This window comes from Suncus etruscus, chromosome 6 (genome assembly GCF_024139225.1).
Source record: "Suncus etruscus isolate mSunEtr1 chromosome 6, mSunEtr1.pri.cur, whole genome shotgun sequence".
NCBI classification, from domain to species: Eukaryota; Metazoa; Chordata; class Mammalia; order Eulipotyphla; family Soricidae; genus Suncus; species Suncus etruscus.
Genome location: NC_064853.1, coordinates 57,093,239 through 57,108,655, shown reverse-complemented (window position 1 = coordinate 57,108,655; position 15,417 = coordinate 57,093,239). Strand labels below are relative to the sequence as shown.

The following is a 15,417-nucleotide window of genomic DNA, read 5'->3' as shown; positions in this document are numbered from 1 at the left end:
CACAGTATTGGGCTGAGAGTGGCTCTTTTCCTTAGGGAGCCCGAGCAGATCTTATATGGACAGCTCTGCTGCAAACAAAGGAGGAAATTTTCTTTTTTTTCCTTTTATGCAAGATGAAACATATTCCCAAGTGTCTGAAGAGGTACATGTGATCAATGTTACTAGGAAGCTTAAGAAATAACCAAAAAGATTCAATGCCCTCAATGGAGTCTGTCTAAAATCTTCCCAGAGGAGGCGTGTCTTTGGTGTCTTTGCTCACAGAGCTTGTATGTAGTCTGTACTAGATTATTCTCAGAGCTGAATATTTTATCTTCTAAAAAACATTTCAAGTGTTTGATCATGAATTATATTATTGTTTCTTATTTTTATATTGTCTCCTGCTCAAGTGCTGAAAAACTTTTCAATATATTCCTTCACAACTACCCAATAGCATAAATCATGCAGTATCTCTATAGAGGGCTGGGATCTCTCTTATTTCAGCACTATTTTTTCCCCAGGCTAAAAACAGATGCAGACACATTAGTTATGAAAGACCTACTGGAGCTAAGAGGAAATGGACCAGACAAGGAGAAGCTTGAAGGACTCTGGCAGTGACCCCTGAATCTTCCCACTTCTGAGTCATTCCTTTTCTGTCTGTTCAACCATCACATTCTTAGAATGATGTATGTTTTGTGTTCCACACAGTCTGCTAGAAACACAAAAATGAACAACAGTCCTGTCCTCAACACCTCAAAAATCTCGATAATCTTTATTCTTTCACCATTGGGAGTCAGCCAGTCCTAGAATCCTCCCAGTGCCAACATAAACTAGAGACCATCCCAAACCCATTATGTATGGCATTTTATTGACTTCTAATAACAAAGCTAGCCTACCTTATTCCCATTTAAAAATGGAAAACCTAAGGTGCCAGGAATTCAATAACTTGCTTGAGGTTGTGAGTTGTGAAATCAGGGTTTAAATTGAGATATGCTGAAGGCAGAACTCAATGCTTTGGATAGCAACAGTAATAAGTGGCTCAGCTATCTCGAGTACTGATAGGATCACCAGGGGCCACCTGAGCTAAGCAAAATCAGATTCCCTCTGAAATTTAATGTTATGTCTGAGAAATATAGGTTAGACTCAGTTGGACTGTAGAATTGTGATGTACTTAGTATCTTGCACTATAGGGTTAGGGAAGGGGAGAGAACATGCTATGCTTCTGGAAGCTGGTCTGTAGAGAGAAGAGAACAAAGGAGAACTATGGAGGAAAGTAGAAGTGAGCATATGAAAAACTAGGCAATGGAGAGTTAGAAACATGTATCTGGAAAGCTGCCTGATGTTTCCATCAGGTAGTCAGGGCTTATCCTTGGCTTGGCTCAGGAGTCATTCTTGATGGTTCTTGGGGGGGAATTTTTGAAGGGGAAATATGTCTCCAAATACCCACTCCCAGCTACTGATTTTGTTGAAAAGATTCAAGCAAATTTTACTTTCATTTGGACCTAGAGTCACTCCATTTGGGACATTTTCCCCTACTGCTTCCACATGTGACAAGGTCTTGTGATAGAAGTCATCTAAAGTTAAGCTGAAACTGTCCATTCACTACCTTAGGAGTTTTAATATGTTAGCATTCTATAGCTTCAGTAATTTTTCATCTTAGATTTAAGTGAACAGACTCTTTAACGACCACTTGAAAGATACAGTAAGGCCCTAAAATAAAATTCTAGCAAGTTTTTTGTGAATAACTTTAGCATTACTCCATTACTGATGATTACTTCAAAGACCTCATTCATCTTAAAACTATAGTTCCTTTCTTACAAAGGCAAGAAATTGGAGCACAAAGCCTGCTTTTGTGGTTTCCCAATGTTATCCTGGTTGAGAAGGGAGAACAAGTGTGGTATGCTTCAGCTTTAGAGGAGAGTAGTGACAAAGATACCATAAAAGAAGAATATCAAATAACATAGTTAGCATCCATTGACTACTCTAATATAATAATAATTCATTTTATTCTCCCTATTATCCCATAATTCAGATACTATTGTTTATGAAGGGTAACAAATGATTAAAAGTGATAGAGAAAGACATCTTGTAACTTTGGCCCTAAGTCAACAGTCATTATGATTTTGTCCAAACAGACCTGTTGTCAAATCTGCAGGACAATTACTGATGGTGGAGATGTCATCTTCTGATTTGTTAAAGGCTTCTGGTTAGAACAGTCAGATGAGAGGGTAACTCTCACTTCCAACAAATAATGTTCCTAGAGTTTATAAAATAAAATCATCCAGAGTGCTAAAAAGCATAAGATCTGCCCAGTTCTCTACTCTTCAAAAAAATCTTCACTGTTTGCTGTACTCTAACTAGGTCTGATGATATCACCATTTCTTGGAACTACTAAACATTTTCTACATAAAATCCTCACAGATTTATATGCATATATGTACATATATATACATATATGTGTATGTGTGTATAAATATAATAGCACCTTTCTTTATGGGAGGAGTTGAAGAATTTGAAGAATTCTACTAAAGAATTTGGACTATTGTCATTGTCACGCTGCAAAGGCTTAAAAAGGCTTTAGGAAATAAGAAAATGAGTATCCCCCAATTATTCAGAAGCACTATTTCACCCTCCCCCAAATTTTATATGCTTAAAACACACATATAAGCACTCTGTGAAAGTGCTCATGTAAAAATTTCAGAATACATATGCCCAACATTTTTTCTACCAGCTCACCTCTCGTATCATCAGGGTTCCTTCTCTTGAAATACTGCTGCTGAAAGTGTCAGCATGGGAGGTCTCCAGCCCATGGGTGCCCACCACACCCACATTGTACTGCTCTGTGCTCCCCGGAGTTCCTGTTGGTCTGAAGAGAAGGAACAGCATTCATGGCACAAAGTATGTTTAGAGAACATATGTCCTATACAGCTTTTTCCTTTATTTTGGCAAAATAAATATACATGATATTTAACATTGTAACCACTTTTAGGGTTTACTTTTTGGGTCCAGACCCATCAGTGCTTGGGGTAGAAACATTGAAATGAACTCTTGCGTGTGAAGTATGCATTCCAGTCCACTGACCTATCTTCAGGATCTCCATTTTTAACCATGTTTTTGGTCATGCAGTTTAGAGGTCTTGTGTGTGTGTGTGTGTGTGTGTGTGTGTGTGTGTGTGTGTGTATGTGTGTGTGTGTGTCTCGGATTAAACCCAGCATCAAACCTAATGCATTGAACCTCACATACATTAGACTCTACTGCAGTCTGATGCCCGATTCTTGATTTTTTAATATTGCAGCTCTTTATTAATATTTTTATTCTTAATAATGATGTTCATGCAGTTCTCCTACTTCACCCAGCAAGGGTGGCTTTCTGATCTTTGAGGAAAGCATTGGAGAAGTTCTCAGCAGAGCCAACAAGCCCTGGCAGGCTCTCCTGGTACTGCTGAGTCATTGAACAGCTAACACTGGATAAGGCTTTTGTACATGCTGCTCCTGCTGTCTTGATGCTCTCTCTCAGTCTGACTTTTGGTTGGTGCCCTAATTTATCTGAGTTCATCTGAAAGGGTACTTTCCCTGAGACACCTCTTAGACTTCCTCTCTAAGATTTATTACACTTATTTTCTTTAAAAGGATTCACTCTTTTGGGGCCAGAGTGGTAGCACAGCAGTAGGGTGTTTGCCTTACATGCGCTGACCTAGGACGGACCGAGGTTCCATCCCCCAGAGTCTTATAAGGTCCTCAAGCCAGGAGCAATTTCTGAACGCATAGCCAGGAGTGATCCCTGAGCATCACCGGGTGTGGCCCCAAAATTGCCTCCTCTTTCAATAAAATACACAGTTTATTGTGCAGCCAAGATCCTGTATACAGTAGGCACAGTATAGCAGTGCATAAAACAATCATGTCATGAATGGGGGATGATTATGAAGAATTATCAAGTTAAAGTATTCTGATGACTTATATAAAATAAGATTCAGTACCTTTCAAAAAAATTGAGAGGCAATATTCAGCTGTGCTCAGCTCTTGTGCTTGATTCACTCCTGGTGATGCTTGAGGGATCCCATAGGGTTCCAGGGATCAAAATTGGGTAGGCTATTTGCAAGACAAGTGCCTTACCTGTTGTACTATCTCTCTGGCCTGTTGGTGTTCTTTTTAACTTTTATAGTTACCCCAGCTGTGTTATATTTCCAGTTTATTCTGCTGTTGTTTTTAGGATATAGCTAATGTGGACGATAAGAGTATCTTGACAAAAATCTGAGAGCAGAGACAGAGGTTTCCCATGTGTTCTTGTGGTACAGAGCATGGAAAATAGGACCAGGCAAGCAAAGACTTTCATGTTGCACTTAACAAGTCTCTTTCAAAATACATGTGTGTGTATGGCCTGTGTACTACCATTGAGACATATATTCCTATTTTCTCTAATAAGTTTATTAATTGTGTGTGGTTTGTTTCTTTATTTTTTACTATTTTGTTTTTTTAATTGATTTTCCATATTAAAGAACAGCTCTGTTTTCTTGGGCACTCTTACTAACCAATCACCTGATGAGATATTTAAATCCAAGAAGAAATACCAAATGTAGGATATTCCTGGGATATGGGTCAAGGGTTTTTATCCAAAATAAAGACAAAACTAAGAGTATATGAACAAGAAAAAAGAAAGTAAGCAGATGTTTACTTTGAAATTTATCAACTGGAGCAGTTGAGTAATCAAATTGAATTAAGTCAATATAAATATGAATTAGAATTCACATGTTTGAGAAGAATATTCAAAAAGTATTTTTAAATTTTCTTTCCTATAAAGGAGCTCTTAATGGTATTCTAAAATATGAAGAATGAAATTTCTGTAAGGAATTTATGGCAAATGATTCGATCAGCAAATGAAAGCATGTCTCTAAACTGATTCAATCTTTTCATTTTATATTGTATGTAATTCTTACATTAAATATACATCATTTTATATTTATTTAATTTTCTTAAGTAATAACTGGTAGTACTCAGGGCTTACTGCTGCTTCTGTACTCACAGATCACTCCTGGTGGTTTCAGGGGACCATCTGGTGTACCTGGGATCAAAAACAGATTGTTTGTGTTCATGGAACACACCCTACCCAGTTCTACCACTCTGACCTCTTATTATTATTATTTTAGAATGATAGTTACTGGTTCCAATACTTCTTTATGTATATTATAGCAAACTTAATATATCAATTCTTGATCCATATAATTTTTGAAAGGCCTATTCAGTCCTTATTTTTACTATGTTCAATTTCCCTGCATCAATTTTAAAATTTAAAGTTTATTAATATCTGTTTTAGGAAGAGTTACTATATAGTTTTAGCCACTATACCTGCCATACCCACTGGATTATCACTCCCATCTTTTCCTGGGTCAACTTTTATACTTATAGTTTTATGAGACAGAACTATTTTATCTGTGATAAATATGTTTGTATTTAGACTTAAGGTACTAGGAGGCCATTAGTGCTACACCTGGTGGTGCTTCGTGGGTTTGCGGTGTAGAATATCAGGCAGTACAAGAAATCACAATCAGAGCTTGGACATGAAGGTATATGCTTTACCACTTGAAATAACTATCTTCTCAGCACCTTTAATAAATGTTTATGATGAACTGCTGGGATGTCTTGAACTTATTTTACACCATTTCTTTTTTTTTTTTTTTTGGTTTTTGGGCCACACCCGGTAACGCTCAGGGGTTACTCCTGGCTATGTGCTCAGAAGTCGCTCCTGGCTTGGGGGACCATATGGGACGCCGGGGGATCGAACCGCGGTCCATCTCCTAGGCTAGCGCAGGTAAGGCAGGCACCTTACCTCCAGCGCCACCGCCCGGCCCACACCATTTCTATTAGCAACAAGACCACAAGATTATTTCCTCCATAGATAATTTTCCTCAGAAATAACAAACAATTCCTCTTAGATAGTTTGCTCTGGTGGCAGATTGCTGTTGCTATCTTATGAGTTTTTAATATACAATGGTTTATTCTTTTTGTATGTTGTATTATTTACCACAATATTAATTATTCTATTACCTTCTTTGTGAAAGATAATTGCTTTTGATCACAAAAACCCATATATTTGAATATATTCCTAAGCACCTTTCTACATAATTCTTTTTAAACATCAAAAATACGAAGGCCCAGAAATTTATTCATTCAATTTTCATCAACATATTTCCAACTAAAGCACACAGATCTCCCCAAATTCATAAGCTATGAGCTGAAACCATCATTTTCCAATGTAAATGGTTTCTTCCTCCTGTTTATTTATTTATATAACTTACTTATATTTGAGGCTTGTGGCCATCCCTGGAAGTATTCAGTGGGAACTCTTGGGATGGTGTTCAGGAATTATGGAACCATGTAGTAACATGATACCTTGCATGCTAGGTTAAGCATACAAAATATCATGCACACTAGTCTTTTGACTATGGCTTAGACTTCCCTCATGTGCTATGGCACAGATGGCATTATAAACCATATGATTATTTGTGCTAGAAACTCCATGATCCACTGGACTCATTTCTCTTACCTATGCCTCAGATTCATCCTCTACAATTGGCTTAAAAATAATCTTTTTGCTGGTCACCTTACCTCTAGAATGTTTCTTTGTTACAATGTAAGAAAGGTTATTATTTCTGTGATCTTTCTCTTTCTGGTCCATGGTCCTAGTCTAATCATGTGAATAAAAAGAAATTCTAGTACAAGGGCATTCTATAATATACAAATCATTACTATTCAAAACTGCGAAGTTCATCCAAAACAAGGGGGGAGGGAGAAATGATCACAGCTATGATGAATATATGAGATATGGTAACAAAATCACAGAATTTAATGCAGCATTCTGTGGATATCTGGTTAAAAGTGAACACATCTGAATAAACTATAATAAAAATACTTCAATGTTGTCTCACTAATTATAATATTCAGCATATAAGATAATAATAGGAAAAACTGTGCAGGTGTAAGGATAATAAAATGAAAATTCAATTTGTTTTATGTCAATTGATATAATAAATCTAAAACTTTAAAAGGTTATTATTAATAAGGGGGAAAGTCAATAATTTTTAAAAGTGCTAGTAATAAAACACCAGCTGTATAACATTGTTTAGTTAAAGGCATCCTATCTAAGAAAAAGAGTAAGTTTTCCAAATACAATCTGGATTTTTTAATTCAAATTTCTATGAGACAAAAATATCTAAAACATCTCAACAAATTAAACAGAGAAAATAGAAAATTTACTGTAATTAGGTCAAATTTAGAACAGTAATTTTCTCTAATTTAATTTGTCAAAGTGTACCTGGTGGTATTGATTTAATTCAATTCAATACACATTTATTGAACATCTGCTCCATAAGGATTTTTAGTTCAGCACAGGGTAGTAGATATAAGAACAGAAGGCACAAATAAAATAAAAGAGGTTAGAATACAGAAGAGTCTAAAAGCATAATACAAATATTCATATACTAGTCAAAATAAAAGTGAAAAAATTGATATAGATAAGGAAATCAATCTAAGAAAAGGCACTGCACTGGAAAATACAAGGCACTTGTAAGAAAGGGTGAGGTTAATTTAATTGGAATATAGGTCCAGCTATTATAGCTCCAACGATGAAGGATTATAGGATATTGGAGTTAGAGCATAACCAGAATCATATGGTTCAACACCAACCAAGCCAAAGTCTGAATATGGACAAAGGCAGAAAAGACTGAAGTGTTGGTAGAGAAACTACAATAGCGTGGGAGACAATGGGTTCAAAAGCGATCTAAAGAGAATGGAAAGGAAGGGACACAAAATTATCTAGCTTTCATTGTCCAAATTTCATTTAGAGAGATCCTGTGAGTGCCCGAAAAGTGATCTGTTCTGAAGCTTGTGCTGGAATTTGAGAAAATAAACTGATGCCAAAAAAGGACTCTTAGCCTTTGCCACATGATGCCAATGAACTTAGGTGTCCTTTCCCTACTCTGTAAAGCTTTTATTTTCTCCTTATGTCTAAAATTTAATGTATAAAATCATACATAACTATCATAAAATCGGTGATAAACATAAAATTGAAGTATTGCATAATTATGTAAAAAAGAATAATTTTTGATAACTTTGGCTTACTTCCCCCTTCATTGAAAATGATGCCATTGGTTCATTAGGGAGTACTCTCTTAGTTCTGTGCACTAAGAGATTATAGTGATAATATGAAATTATGATAATATGAAACCAGCTCTCTATATAGGAAAAGGTATTGTTTTGCATGATATATACTATAGTTGTTTGCTGGAACTCCTAGGCTCTTCTGAAAAGCTCTTTTTTAAAATACTAGTAAACTGTATAATATGTATTTAATATTTTTGGACAAAAAGTAAAGGTTGTAATTTATTATTATTTAAAGTCATAAAATGGTACTTGAGAAGGACCCTAACTTTAAAACATTTTATTATTAATTATTTTATAAAAATTTTTAATGGTGTGATGTTTCTTAGATAGGTGCATATAATAATAGTCTGATATAATTACCAGAGTATCATCTATCTCTCTATCAATCACCTTTCTATCTATGAATCATCTATCTATCTATCTATCTATCTATCTATCTATCTATCTATCTATCTATCTATCATCTATCTATCTATCTATCTATCTATCTATCTATCTATCTATCATCTATCTATCTATCTATCTATCTATCTATCTATCTATCTATCTATCTATCTATCTATCTATCTATCTATTATTTTGGCTACCCCGCCAATGCTCAGGAGTTACTCCAAGCTTTACACCCAGAAATTACTCGTGGCAGTGCTTAGGGGAGCATATGGGATGCTAAGAATTGAACCAAGGTTGGTGGTAAACAAGGCAAAAGCCCTATCTGTGGTTTTATTGCTCTGGCCCCAGGCTGTATATTTTATAACAAAAATGCATAAATTTATCTATTTAGATTAAACACATTTGTATCTCAGAGGTGTCACAGCCAAGCTAGGAGATAACATTTAGGAGATATGCCAGTTCAAAGAATTATATAGAACTGCAGGAAAAAATAGGAGATACGGTAGTTCTAAAGAAGATGGTTGAACTATTGAACTCTATCAGGATTGGCTCTGCAGACAGATGAAGAGGAGGTGATTTCTAAAGGGGAAGAAGGGTGCTAAGCCATAGAGAGAAGACACAACCTGGTCTATTTAGGGAAAACTTAAAAGGTGGTAGTTCTGTAGTGGGAGGTGCTCACAGACTTGTCTTTATGGAGAAGGGTGCACGACATGCAAAAAAGATAGGACGCCAGAACTGAATATCCAAGCCAACGTCAATGACAATAGAATCAGGGGACCTAAACTTTAAATGGGCCTGCTGTATTGGCATGCTAGGGGTAAAGGGTGGTGATATAGGATGTTTTAGAATGTCATATTTTAGTCTATTTATGGTTTTCAACAGCTGGTAATCAAGAGTAAAAAAAAAAGTGGATTTTTCAGCTTTAGTAACTGGGTTTGGCTCTTGGAATTTCTTGCATATGATACTTATTAATGGATGCTATTCCTGCAAATTGGTCAACCCTGTCTCTTCAACCTCTGCTGGACAAGACCATCATATCTGACAAAAATACTGGGATAAAGATCCAAGAAGAAAACTGCAAAATGATGGCAGAACCTATGTGGCAGTGTCATAAGAGATGAAGAGACGCAGAAGATGAAAAAAAGAATCATAAAAGGAACATATTAAAATATTAATCTCAGAAACTTCTCTGAAGGATTATTGATACCTGATATTTTTATGGAATGTTACCCCATCCTGCCAAGTCTATTTCTCCCTATCTAAAGGCAGTGATGGTCAAGCTTATGTTTCCTGCTGCCTATTTTAATCTCTAAACTCCCTTTGCCCATACATTTACTCATTCCTATGGGAAAAGCACATGTCAACAGTTTGGCTATCAAAATAATTTGTCCTGGCATGGAGAGAATTCAAAAAAACGTCACCAAACAGACTCTTAATCCATTAAGGGTTCATTTTAGAGATGTAGTCCTAAGAAATGCTCTGGGTTCTAAATGCTGAGTTATGGAGAAATGATTAATGAACTATGCTTCAAGGAATTTTTATATAGCAAGTCGGCCGATTGTAACAGAGACGCACAAGTGATTTTATACTTCTTATTTGGAGACCTAGCTGCTGCATCTTATATTTAAAATTCAGTTCACTTACATGAGTCTGGGTATGTCACTGACAGCCACTGTCCCATCATGGGTCTCGCTTTCTCCATCTTCCTCCTCTTCATCACTACTTTCTGACTCCTCACTGGAGGAGGAGTAATCCGTCACCTTCTTCAATGGACGATTTGTTTCTTCAATTCGGAGTTCTCTTAATTCTTTGGCTAATGCCGTCAGGTCCTACGAAAGAAGAATTTGTTAAGTATGGCGAAACTATAAAATCCAACCAAAGCTCTATCTTAGCAAGTCAGTGCTCTAGCTTAAGCAACAATAAAAAAAAGCTCTATATAAAACTGGTACAAACAATACTGCATGAGATTAAGAAAACGATGCTTGGAGCATGTAGAAACTAGAAAAGAAAGATGAAATAAATCAAAACTTTGTTCAAAACCAATTGCTAGACTGAGACTGTTCAATTCAGAATGTATATATAAATGTGTACACACATGTGTGTTTACACATATGTACAAACATTGGGTTTTCATTTTATTTGAGAAGGTGAAGTGATCACCCTCAGCATGAATGGGAAATTACATGGGATTAGAAATTGTTCCCCAGGATTTTGGTATTCCTGCCCAAGCCATACTCATGGCCTTTTCCCTCTTATGATTGCTACTGTACCAAAATCTAGCATCAGTTAACGAACAGAGCAATTCCCAAGGTTCCAGTTACTACAATGACTTGGTTGGTATGTCATCATTCCCTAGAGAGCAGAGGCACCACATCAAATAATGGCCCACCCAAAGCCTAGTGTCACTAAAATAGATAGACAGCCATAGAGCTCAATGAATCAAGAGGAACAAATCAAAACAAGAGAAAGGGAGGATAGGAAGAAGGAGGGCAGGAAGAAGGGAGAGACAAAGGAAAGAGGGGGGAAAAAGGATAAAAGTAGTACTCTTCCAGAATGATAGGTGTTTCATTTTGTTTTAAATGCAGTTACCTAGCAGAAACCCTGGTGAAGAATACGAAATGACTATGCAAACACCAGAGGAAGAGATAATTTTCTCATTTTTCATGAATATGATGAAACCTTTAGTCTTATGGATGTGATGATGTGGTACTAAATCACCAGGCATATTGCAGGCAGTGTGCTGAATATCTGACTATCTTTTATTTGACATGCTTTCAGAGCAATGCAGAGAGAAGCAGTTCTGCAAAAGCATGGCCGCTCTAATTTGCATGGGTTAAACTGCCCATGACACACAGCATGCAAATGAGGAAAAAAGCAATTTGACATTAGTCTTACCATTTCTCCCTATATTAGTGACCCATGTGGGATTCAGAGCATTCAGTGAAAGACAGGGAATTAGGGAGAAAAAAACTCATTGAGAGATACTAAATCCCAGTTTCCTTATGGTCATATTCTCTCTTTATTTCAATCCAGAAATGAATTATTTCAATTCAGATGATGTAGAAGTAGAGCATTCTAGGTGATTTTAATAAATTTTAATATTAAATTCTAATTTGTCAAATGAGAAACAGTGATAACTGTGTGCAACTAAATTACAATCATAATTGTATTTTGTGAAGACAACAAATCTTGTTATTTTTCTAGATTGTAAAGGCTAAGAGGAGAAACCCTTCAGGTTATTATTTGGTCTAGAAAGTAAGTTGAATAGCCATGTTTAATTTGAAATCAAAATAGCAAAAATGTTTTTAGTCTGATTTTGGTTTTGAGTTACACCCAGTGGTTCTCAGGCCTTATTCCTGAGTCTGTGCTCAGGCATAACTCCCGGTGGAGCATGAAGTGGAGAATGTGGTGCCAGGGACTGAACCGAGGTTGAGAAAATGGAAGGAAATTGGCTCTCCTCACTATACTATTATAGCTCTGGCCCTAACTTTTAAATGTGTCCTAAATTTTTGAGTTGGGTCTCTATGAAAAGTATATTTATAAAAGTTCAAATTGTGCCTTTTTCATGTCAACAAACTCAGGGTTTTTACATGTGCTCATATGTCCACAGGCAGGACCTCAATGTCAATGCCTATATTTGCCCCATATTATAAAAAGAAAAATAGAACTGCAGTAAAAAGACTCAATGATTTTTACATGTAAAAGATACAATTAAAGAAGAAAATTACCACAGAGATAACATTTAATATAAATTTATTTCTGCTTTCTTGATTGGCCAAACAAGTGAATTCAATATCTGGATTTAAGCTTTTACTTTAATATCCTGTGACTATTTTGTCACTACTTATATCTCAAATTAAGGAGAAGAAAAAAGTGTATTTTACACTTGAATATGTTTGCAAATACAGTATATAATTTGATAAGGCTATAAATGGAAAAGAACAGTATAATCTTCCAAATTAGTAAAATAATAAATTAGGTAAATTTAGCTTGCATTTTTCTTTATACACATTATATCTAATTAGGCCTCATCTAGCATTTAAACATGTTAAATCTTAAAATATATTTATTATAATTTAAAGAGAAAATATGGTTTAAAATTTATAATGTCAAAAGTTCTGAGTAAAATATATTACATATATGTTATTTAAATTAATAATGCATTTACAAATAGATTGTCTTTCCTTTTCTTGGACATTTTAAAATAAGACAAATAAAACTAATAAAACAAAAACTATTCAAATATTTGGCAAGTCTAATTTGTTAAAATAACCAACAAAAGCCTGCCTATATTTAGAAACATTTAGTTTCTAATCAGCTTTGTAATTTCAATTTTAATTAGATTTTTTTGTTTGGGCATTATTTAAAAAGTCTTTTTTCCTGAAATAGCAATAATTGCAAATTTACTTTATGTTTAATTAATAATTGCTTGGAGGATGAGATTTTAAAAAAACTGATGGTATTAATAATAACAACTCAAAGTTGTTTCTTTTGAAAAGTAAAGAAAAAGTAATCTTTCATTGCCAGTAGCACTTAGCTGAAGTGTTGCTCCTTATTCATCCACTCTGAAAAATTTACAATAGTAAAGTTATGGAAATAGACATGATCTTAAAAAGACACCATTGAGTTCAGATCCGTTTTCATGCATTTTATTTTCTGACATTAGCAATTTTCTCAATATAATGAGTTTTTGTGGTAATTTATTGCTTGGCTGTCTCAAGCCTAAAGCTAAAAAGTATTTTTTAAATAGAGGAGGAAAGTTCTATTTAGCATGGAAATAATTGAAAATGGGTAACAAAAAAATGAAATAAAGTAAATGGTAAAATGTTTTGATTACTGAGTAAATGTAAGATGGTTCTTCCCCAAAGGTTTCTTTGATATAACACTACTTAGAACCAACTTAATGTGATTTTTCTTTCAGAAAAGCTTATTTAAATTGAGGGCTAGGAATATCTCACTTAAAAAACACTTCAAATCTTTTTTTAGAAACAATTTAGTTTATTTGACTTTTAGTTGATTTTAAAAATAATAGTTAAACCTTTCAGCTGTTTTTTAACCAATTACCATAATTTATTTCCTTTATAGAAATTCTATAGAAAAGACATAGTGGCACTCCTCAGTTCAGACAAAAATGAATTGGATCACTAATAATACTCAAATTCTATCCAATCTATCTACCTATCTACCTACCTACCTATCTATCTATCTATCTATCTATCTATCTATCTATCTATCTATCTATCTATCTATCCATCCACTCTGGAATTTTCCAGATTTCTGTATGTGAGTCAAAAATTAATTCTAAAGTCATTGTTTATACAGCTAATATTCATGTCATGCACTTAACTGTACTAATTTAAATAGTTTTCTTCTTAAAGAAAGTAATAATCATTGACTATACTGCACAACCTCATATTTAATGAAAAAGTAATGCCAAATTAATGGACATTTCTATTTTGACTTTTATAAAGAATCAAACCATAAAGATAGTGATGGTGTATAAGACCAGCTACCACAATCTTTAGAAATGAAGTTAGTCAAGACCCTCGAAACCAAGGATGAAATCATGACCTTAGCCTCTGTTTCCTAAAGAATTTAGATAGATGATTATTCTATCTCAGCAACCATCATCCTAGTCAGTGGTCGGCAACCTTTTTTTTTCAACTGAGACAAATCTCGCCAAAACCATGATTGAAATTTATTTTGAGAGCCATACAGGGCGCGCACTGACAGAGGCTAGGAGCAGAGTCCTGACTCCTGGAGCGGCCGCCCGGCACACAGAAGAACCAAATTAAAAGTATAAAGAGCCACATGTGGCTCGCAAGCTGCAGATTGCGGACCACTGTAATAGTTATCACATAGTAGAAGCTAGCTATAATCTAGTTGAATCTATTGCTAAAAATTCCTCCCTATCCTGTTGTATCTACATGGCTTAGCAAATCTTGGTTTTTCCCAATATGTGATATTTCTTCATCTTCCATTGATTTCTTTTTTTCTTTGAAGTTCCAATCATTGGTCCCCTTTTCCTTAATTCAGTGTTGCGTATATGCACCCTATTTTATCTTATCCTGTTTGGAGGTTTTATATAGTTTATTCAACAGATGCTATTAATTTGGGAGTAGATTTATTTATTGGGGGGATTTTGGGGTCCACACCTGGGTATGCTAGTGGGATCCCATTTCTTGCTCTGTGCTCAGGGCTTTGTCATGGCAGAGTTTGGTGGAATACGTGTGGTGCCAGGAATTGAATGGGGGTAGGCCACATTCAAGGAGAATGCCTTATCTCTACACTATCTCTTTGGTTCTAACTTGTCAATCTGTCAAATTAAAATCCTAATTTTAATTTTTTTTATCAACCTAACAGTATGTAGAGAGAAGAGGGAACCATATATTTTCTTGATAATAGTTATATATTGGCCATATTTTCAAGAGATTAAAAACTTTTCAACATAACACCATCAATTAGAAAATTAGTCAGTGGAGAGGAAGTCATTAAGGAAGCTAGAAATGGAGATCGGAGGATCACTAAGTTGAGAGCTTAATTAGGGTTTAATTAAACTGTAACACAATTGATATTTGGGGCTGGAAAATGCTTTATTGTGCATAAAAAATCTGTAGGAACCTCTGACTTAGGAATGCTGAGCAACATACCTCAGCTCTAACACCAGATGATGGTAGTACTATTTTCTTACTCCAATGGTGAAAACTGAAATTGCCTCTCCCTTGCCTACTATCTTCCAAGGGGGTCAAGAGATAAGAGATGGACCCTGGTCAAGAATTACTGAAAATGAAGTACCAAATAATTTTGTACTTTTTAGTAGTTTGGATTACTGATAATCAAGGAATGGGTTTAACAGAGTTACTGGGATTTTTTTTTTCAGTTACATATGCTTTAT

At 35.1% G+C, this 15,417-nt stretch overlaps 1 protein-coding gene across 4 annotated transcripts in view; it reads right to left on the bottom strand.

Annotated features, from left to right (window-relative positions):
- Positions 1–15,417, bottom strand: part of TNIK (TRAF2 and NCK interacting kinase) — a 420,827-nt gene that overhangs the window by 24,619 nt on the left and 380,791 nt on the right. For all 4 annotated transcript variants that reach the window (XR_007496767.1, XM_049775216.1, XM_049775217.1 and 1 more), the window contains 2 exons: positions 10,167–10,351; positions 2,713–2,842 (listed from right to left, as the gene is read on the bottom strand). Coding sequence is in view for 3 of the 4 variants with exons in the window: in XM_049775216.1 (XP_049631173.1) it covers positions 2,713–2,842; positions 10,167–10,351 (315 nt within the window). In the remaining variant the exon portion in view is untranslated. The remainder of the gene's footprint in view (positions 1–2,712; positions 2,843–10,166; positions 10,352–15,417) is intronic.